The 8,552-nt window shown below is 41.2% G+C and overlaps 1 protein-coding gene across 1 annotated transcript; it reads left to right on the top strand.

Moving 5' to 3' along the window:
- The first annotated feature begins 12 nt into the window (after positions 1 to 12).
- Positions 13 to 8,534, top strand: DPH2 (diphthamide biosynthesis 2). Its single transcript, XM_081324940.1, has 7 exons — positions 13 to 314; positions 860 to 1,018; positions 1,212 to 1,324; positions 2,225 to 2,445; positions 3,071 to 3,715; positions 4,798 to 4,974; positions 5,339 to 8,534. The coding sequence occupies exons 2-7, from the start codon at positions 866 to 868 to the stop codon at positions 5,461 to 5,463; spliced, it is 1,434 nt and encodes a 477-aa protein (XP_081181066.1). The 5' UTR covers positions 13 to 314; positions 860 to 865; the 3' UTR covers positions 5,464 to 8,534.
- Positions 8,535 to 8,552: the final 18 nt, after the last annotated feature.

The raw sequence follows: 8,552 nt of genomic DNA, 5'->3' as shown, positions 1-8,552 counted from the left end.
GGTTAACGTTTAAAGAGGACGAAACTACAATCCCCACAGTGCCTCTGTCTAGCATTTTTTGCTTTTCCGGCGACTTTTCTATATCGGGATTTGCTGTTGGATAAAATAAAATAAAAATCCCGTTAACGACGCAAAGGGGTACGGTAGTGGTTCTGCAGAGTAATAATTGGTGGTTGCGGTTGGCATCCGGAAGAAAGCGGATAACGTGATCCATGTGGCTGGTGTTGGGATGTATTTTTTTTCTCTCCGCCAGTTAAGAAACAATTATGGAATATTGTTGATGTCTTGTAGCTGGTCTTTGGAAACGCCGGTTGGTAAGTCACTGGCCACCCTTACTCTGATTTTTTATTTATTTTTTTATTTTAATTCCATTTATATCCCGCCTTTCTCCGAAGACTCAGGGCGGCTTACAAGCTTAGCAATAGCCTTCATTCTATGTATATGCCTGCTTATTAGGGCTTTCGCCCCGCCCCCAAGTGGCATTATTACAAAATCAACTTAATTGCCCCCAACAATCTGGGTCCTCATTTTACCTACCTCGGAAGGATGGAAGGCTGAGTCAACCTTGAGCCTGGTGGGACTCGAACCTGCACTAATTGCAGGCAGCTGGTGTTACTTAAGGAGGCATTAGCCCACTGCTCCACCAAGGCTCTTTAATCCCCTGTCATTTTGCGAAAACCATTTATTTTCGTTATCGGGTCCTTTTTGAGCCATATCAAAGATAAGAATTGGGGTACTTTATGCGCTATTATAGACATCAAAATCAATCTCAATTTGTATATGTCAGGCTTGTGGAGCCAAAATTGGATTATCCTTGTGGCTGAACATAATGTGACTTTTTTGACTTTTGGGTTTTTAGATCATCATGGCAACAGCATTCAGCAGTGATGGAGCTGAAGTGATTCAGCGGACTCTGATTACTGCAGAAGCAGGTGGTCGTCTTCCAGTTTGTGGAATAGAGGATTATTATGAACTGGAGAGAGCAGTTGCTTTTGTATCTGACAATGGCTTCACCAAGGTGAGCTATTTTGTGACCTGACATAAAGCTGCCAGTTGTCCTCTGGAATTGGGTATACTCTATTGCATCTTACAAGAAAGACACAATTTGCAATATTGATAGAAATTGATGGGAGAGTAAATAAATGCACATTTATTTGGTTTAACATATGTATAGCAGAAATATTTTGAACAAACTTGGTATCTTGCCATAGATTGCGCTTCAGTTTCCTGATAAACTTTTGCCAGATTCAGCAGAGGTTGCTGCAAGGATGGAAACAGCAACTGGTGCCAAGATGTATGTCCTGGGAGACACATCGTATGGCAGGTAAGGTCATAGGAAGATACAGCTGTTGTAAAGACAGCATGAAGTCACCAATGGGAATTTTATGTGCACTTAAATTATGACTAGACTTCAGTAAACACAGGAAATTAAAATTAAGAATACAAGGGCAAGTTTGCATTGACATTTTTATTCCTTCCATTGCAGTGGAATGTTATAATGAAAGGAAAGGGAGTGAAAAGTTATATGGGGTTATAAATCCCAGTCTTTTATTATTGACCATGTTTCCAGGGTTGATTCTAGTTGGAGTCTAGGATCTGGGAGGCCATTTTCAGTACAAAGAAAGTAATTTTCTGTATGCTTGGACTGGTTGTTGCTGTTGTGATTCAGGGTCAGCCTGTGGGTTCGGCAGTTGGGTCGGACGATTCAGAGGAGGAGGGGGGTGTTGAAGAGCTTGCTGAGGGGGTTGAAGATCTTGCTGATGAGAGTCCTCAGCCAGGCCCCTCCCACCTGGTCACGATGGAGACCCAGCTGTGTGAGCCTGACAGCGTGGATGAAGATGACCCACAGCTGGCCCTGTTCAAGGATGCCCGACGCAGGAGGCAGTCAATCAGGAGTAAACAGAGGAAGGCAATGGGGCACCTCAGAAGGAGGCAGAGAGAAGCCACGCCCTGAACTGTATAAAAGGGGAATGCGTGGGAGGGCTGGTTTGCTGAAGGCAACCGCTTGATTAGTTCCTGTTTCATAGCTTCTGTTTCATGGTTCGTGTCTTGCTTTGCTCTGTTTTATGTTAATAAATTTGGCAGGCTTAATTCCAGCCTCTTGCCGTTTGTAAAGGGGTTGTCCCTGCCTTTTCTGCAGGGCCGGTAGCAGGCTGGTACAGAACAGTTGCTTAATGAAATGTGTCCTTGGATTTCTATGGCTAATCCTGTTGTTTTTCTTTAGCTGTTGTGTAGATGAAGTGGCAGCAGAACATGTGGGTGCCGAGGCTATAGTGCACTATGGCCCTGCCTGTTTGAGTCCTTGTCGCAAATTGCCAGTGTTACACATATTTTGTCAGGAACCGCTAGATGCGATGCGATGTGTGGAAGTCTTCCAGGAGTTGTACCCTGACCTTCAAGCCTATGTGGTTGTACTGAGTGAATCTACATATTTTCATGCCATTGGTAAGTCTAGGAAGATTGTTGTGTGGGCACAAATACACTGCAAAGGTCTGTTGGAGGGGGAACATAGGTAGACAAGAGATATTTCAGGCCAGGTTGGGAAGGTTCCCATAGAAAGAACATACTCATTTCTAGTCTTAAAATCTGCCATTCTGCCAATCCTGACTTTGTGTCTATTGTGTGTTTCTTACAGCTAAGCTATTAGAATTAACTATTAAGTCAAAGCCATGCAACCTGCTTTACTGTTATTGCTGTTTTATAGTTTTGTGATTTGAATCAAGCCAGGGACAGAATGAGGAAGACTTGAAAATTCCTGCCAAGAGCTTTTACTAATTTCTGAAGAGAACAATATGAAAAATCAAATAATTTTAAATGAAATAGCACTATGAGTTCTCCAGTGTTAGCTATATCTTTAAAGAATATCTGTGATCATTTTTGTTCATAATTCTCGTTCATCTTGATGTATCTCAGCTAACCCAGCTTTTAGCTTTGCTTGGAGTCTCTAGTCTGATTGAAGGAACTTTCTGTTGTTACCAGAAAATTGCCAGGTATTGGGGAAACTGCAGATATTTGTATTTGCTCAAATATTACAGATGGATGACTTTTTCCTCTGTACTTTCTCTCTTAGATGACCTGGCCTCTAAGCTACAATCAATTTATCCCAATGTGGTTTTTGCTCAGTTGGATAGTAAAAAAAATCTTGATTCAAGCCAGCCAATTTCTGGAATAATACAGCAGTTTGGACGATGCTTTATAATAGACGAACATCATGGTCTTGAAAACTACAGTATGTTCTATATAGGTTCTGAAGGACCAGAACTTACAAACTTCATGCTGAGTTGGAACCAGTGTCCTTTTAGTTCTTTTGATCCTAGGACAGGACAAGGCCGGTGGGAAACACTGGACGTGAACCGGGCCCTGCGACGACGCCTTTATCTAGTGGAACGGGCACGAGATGCTCAAGTAGTTGGTATTGTGGTGGGTACTCTTGGAGTAGAAGATTACTTGTCTGTTCTGGAGCATCTTCGCCAAATCATTCACCGTGCTGGAAAACGTGCCTACACGCTGGCTGTGGGTAAACCTAATCCTGCAAAACTGGCAAACTTTCTAGAGGTGGATATCTTTGTACTGGTAGCTTGCCCACAGAATTCCTTGCTTAATTCCACTGATTACTATCGACCCCTGATCACGCCCTATGAGCTGGAAATAGCATGCAATCCAGCACGGAGTTGGACAGGCCGCTATGTTACAGACTTTCGCCACCTTCTGCCAGGTAATACCAGATTCCCCGATTCAGAAAATGAGCACGAATAACAGTCATTGCTTAGTGTTCATTTTCGAGAGACCTTTGATTTCCTTAATTTCTAACTGATGAAAAAGTTGCTTAGTTGTGTACTTTCAAGCTTTCCTCTGGAAGCACAGGAGTGCTTTATTATAAATACAGGGAACTTTCAATGCTTTGGGCATAAAGCATTGAAGAGAGATTATAATACCATATAGCATGATGTTACAAAGTTAATAGAGCTGCTGTATTTTCCAAGTTGAATGTGGGGTGTCTATGTGCATGGCATGGGGAAGTAGCTTTTTTGGACACCATTAATCCTATTTTAGGATTTACTCTGATTTCTATGTATTTTCACCCTCAAAATCACTAGAAACCATGGTGCTGTTTTGGAGGGCAAATATGAGCTTCCATTGTGACAAAAAAGGTTGGGAATCTTATGCAAACCTGGGAGTCGAGAGAATTCATTCTTCCTTTTAACATATAGAAGTTTTCATGATAAGGAAGTTCAAAAATATGAAATAGAAAATTCCATCAAGATCCATCATGATTCCATCTAGGGGTGATGACAGCAGTGTTCCGATATCCCAGGGGTTGCCACGAAGAAGAGGTGGTCAAGCTATTCTCCAAAGCACCTGAAGGCAGGACAAGAAGCAATGGATGGAAACTAACAAAAGAGAAGCAACCTAGAACTAAGGAGAAACTTCCTGACAGTTAGAACAACCTGCTTCCAGAAGTTGTGAATGCTTCAGCACTGGAAGTTTTTAAGAAGAGACTGGACAGCCATTTGTCTGAAATGGTATAAGGTTCCTGCCTGAGCAGGGGATTGGACTAGATGACCTCCAAGTTCCTTTCCAACATCATCGTTATTGTTGTTTTGGTCCTGTCCTGCTCTTGGTCAGCCACAGCCAGAGTAACCCACAAATTCTTTGCCATTCGTATCCCCGCACTCAGTTAGGAAAGACTCTAATCTGGGTCTGCATGCTTGATTCAGTCTTTGAATATATAATAGAATATCATTTTGTAAGCAGTGAAACTTGGTTAATACTGTACTTGTTTTGTCTTATCTCCAGGAGCTTGTGACCATGTCCTTTTCCCAGAAAAGACCAACAACGAACCCAGCATTTCACTGATCACTGGACAGCTGCGCTCCATTGATCCCTCCCGGATACCAGATATAGAGCCAAATTCTGGCACAGCTGTGATGTGCCGCAACCATTTACAGACTGTATCTCAGATCAGCCCAGCAGGTATGTGGCTTGGGGGTAATGCTCTTTCAGCTGCAAAAAACCTCCTCACTTGGTACTTTTCTTTTGATTAATCAATTGTTTAAAGATGTAGTTACTGTGGAATCTTAAAAACTGAGGCTGATAAAATATCTATTTACTTTTTGCATTGCTACTACCTGAATCCATTAATGGAGATAGAGCTAGGATAAATGGCCTAACCAATGTCCTCCCACATACTATTTCTGATTCATAATGTAAATATGATAATGCCCTATCAATATAATCAATTTGTCAAAGATAATACCCTACCAATATACTAGTTACTCATGACCTTTAGCTTGTGTGGCCTTTGGAATAAAGTTGGTGAAATATTTTTGTATCTTAGCCTCATTCTTGGAGTCCCGCAGCTGGCGGGGACTGGAGCAACAGCTGGGCCAAACAGAAGTAAAAAAAGCTATTGTGGGACGACGGGGAATTGCCATTGCATATGAAGATGAGCCTTGTGGATGACCAACCCTGAATATAAAAGACACTGGCCAGATAACAAACTGCATTCTTTGCTGGATTTGGATGGGTTAATGGAACATGTGTCTTTTTGAACTTGTTGACAGTCTTATTTGTACAGGGCATAAAGTGGGCTATATTAATATTTTTTGCAATATGATGATGGACAGTTCAACAGATTTAAGTAGAGTGCTATATTATTATTTTAATAGAGGAATATTTTTTTTGAAAAATGAGTGTTGATCTCTGCTGAAAAAAGTGTGTTGAAGTTGTTTATCCAATGATGAGACAAGTGTTAATCCACATTAGTGGCCAATTTATAGATATCCATGTTGCTTAAACTAGTCCTCAGTTGTAATTTCTGTTGATCAGAAGCTTAGACTATGCTGAACAGTAGGGTGAGCATTACTGATCACAAGCTGAAGTCAGCAGTGATGCAATTGCTAAAAAAAAGGGAAAAAACACCTAATGTAATTCCCAAACTGAATTAATAAAAGCATAGTCTCCAAGTAACAAGTAGCCATAGTTCCATTTTATTCCAGAGCACTGTGTCCTTTTCTGGAGATCACATTTAAATATGTTGACAAAGAGAAATTAGCTAAGAGGGTCACAAGAATGAATAAAGATACTGTATAAAAATATTCTATAAAGGTTGAAGGAAACACATTGCATGCAGTGGCGTAGCGTGGGTTGTCAGCACCCGGGGCAAGCACCCGGCCGCTGCACTGTCCCTCCCCCAGATAGTCCCTCGCTCTCTCTCCACACCGCACCGCATGCCTGGCACCCCCCCCTCCACAGTGGGCGGTGACCCGGCGGCTCGGATCGGATTCGCACAGCCAGCACTGCAGTGAGAGAGAGTGAGTGAGCCAGGCAGGGGCAGAGAGCTGCGAGTGCGAGCGCGCCCCCCCAGATGTTGCGCCCGGTGCGGCCGGCCCCCCCTGCACCCCCCACGCTACGCCACTGATTGCACGGGCCTCTTTAATGGATAACAGAGATGCTATGCTTATGTAAGATTCTAAGTATTTCTTCCAAATCATCTTTGAAGCATGCATAACCCTAATCTTGATCTTTGTAACCCCCAGGGGACCAAATAAAATTCTGTACAGAAGAATAAATGTTGGGCAAATATTAAAGATCATTGAGTCTAGAAGAGCAGAATGAATAGTATTATCTAGATGGATGGTGGACTACTTGTTATTGGAAATCTCCAATTTAAATCTTTCAGACTTTTAATTGGTCTGTTTGCAACAAAACTATTGCCAGGCCCCAGCTGTATTTTCTCCACCCAACTGGAATGCTTCTGTTCAGGCTTCTAGGTGGCCACTTCCTCCTCTAGGATTTTCACCTCTTTCCATTTTCTTTTTCAATCAATGTTCAGTTTAATGGTGCTCAGTCTTCATTGGATATTGAAATGGTTGCCTGTAGGAAGCTTTTATAAAAGGATTTGAAAATCATAAGCATGCCAAGCTCTCTCTTATTTCTTAATAGTGCTGTTTCGGCCATAATTATATTGGCACACAAAAGTTTTCTATTAAAACGAGTAAAATTGTGTTTATGCATAAAGGTTCCTTGACAGGAAAACATAAAAATACACAAGCACCTAGTATGCACTCTTGTCATCCAGCACATGGGTTTTTCTACTTCATTTCTTTTCACAAATAATATTGTTTTTTTATTACATCCTTAATGTGAAGTCAAACCAATTAGCTTCCACAAGATGGCATGAAGTCAATTCAAGCTACATTTATGTACTTCCATCATGCAAGGTATCTCAAAGATTTTGAGGTTAGTAGGCATATTTGAAATTTACAAATGTCTAAAAATGTCCACTGGAATCTGGAAAGTCACAAGATACCCACTTCCTAGGAAGCCAAACTGAAGTTGTGTCATCACCAGTACTTCAGCTTATTTTTCTCCTTTGGTTTTGACCAGGTAGGCATTTTTTCCAAACAAAGTGCAGGCAGATAATCCACAATGCCTCTCAGAGAGGTGTCTTGCCTAGTGTAGGTGTGTTCCTTTACCTCAAGTTGGTGAAGCATCTCATGGAGCTTTGTTGTTCTGACTTGATGAAGACTCCAGATATGATCTCAACTGGCTTTACTGAGGCTGCTACTGTATTTGTGCTGTGCACTGAGCTTGTTGTTACTGAATGAAGCTTCAAAAGGACTATTTCCATTGAAATCTTGACAAAGCAAAACACTTTGTAAGTATTACATAACCTCATAGCCACTAGATTCTGGAGTCTACATGAGGCCAAGAGGCACTATTGGAAATCTAGATTATACTTGAGACTGATGTTTTGTTTAACGGCATATTAGAATTTCATTTTTAAAATTGGGGGGGGGGAAACAGGCAGAGAAGGAAGTTTGGCAAGCACCAAGAGAGGTGTCCACCAGCCCATTAGCACTAAATAAGAGGTATCCTGAGCAGAAGCATTACTTTGCCACCTCTGTTCCATAAGATGCTATGTCTACTATGCCACTTTCTGTATCTGAACACTGGAAGGTTATTGGAGCGGGAAGCAATATTGAAGAATGCTAATGCAAAATACACTTACTTTGTGTAAGGGGCTCTTAGAGAAGTAATACACCAATAGGAGTTTTTCAGCAGAAGAAACAATAAAAATGATGGAATTACAAACTGGTATAAAATATTCCAGGAAAATAAACTCCAGGGAAACAAGATAGAAATACTTTTGGTACATGGCAAAGAAATATAAGAAAATTGCCTACTTTTGCTGGAAATAATTCACTGTTACTAAACTTTAGCCAAATGGATCTGTTCGCTAACAGATTTTTTGTTCACTTCTTACAGCTGGAGGAGGGAACATTTGTAGTGTACAGATCAATTTCCTTCATAAGAATCCTAGCAAACTTTTACCTTGTATCATTTCATGATAACGTACCTAGTACCCAACTGTAGCTATCTCTCCTAGACTGTTTTGTTGGAGTGATTGGAGATACTCTTATGTAGACAGGCCTTGGAAACAACCACATAAGCTATTTTTCATGATTACCCATTGCGAAAATGTGAGATACAAAATGGTGACAACAACACCTCTAAACCTCTCACATGGTCAAGAAGGTAAGGCAAAA

This window comes from Vipera berus (assembly GCF_964194415.1).
Source record: "Vipera berus genome assembly, chromosome: 3".
In the NCBI taxonomy this organism is placed as follows: domain Eukaryota; kingdom Metazoa; phylum Chordata; class Lepidosauria; order Squamata; family Viperidae; genus Vipera; species Vipera berus.
Note: the sequence above shows the minus strand (reverse complement) of the source record. Positions and strands in the feature narration are given on the sequence as shown.

What these genes read in the sequence shown, in the direction of transcription:
- DPH2 (XM_081324940.1), top strand. Translation starts at nt 866, where the DNA reads ATGGCAACAGCATTCAGCAGTGATGGAGCTGAAGTGATTCAGCGGACT. An exon ending in CTGACAATGGCTTCACCAAG is followed by an intron (nt 1,019 to 1,211) that starts GTGAGCTATTTT and finishes ATCTTGCCATAG; the next exon opens with ATTGCGCTTCAGTTTCCTGA. An exon ending in GGAGACACATCGTATGGCAG is followed by an intron (nt 1,325 to 2,224) that starts GTAAGGTCATAG and finishes GTTTTTCTTTAG; the next exon opens with CTGTTGTGTAGATGAAGTGG.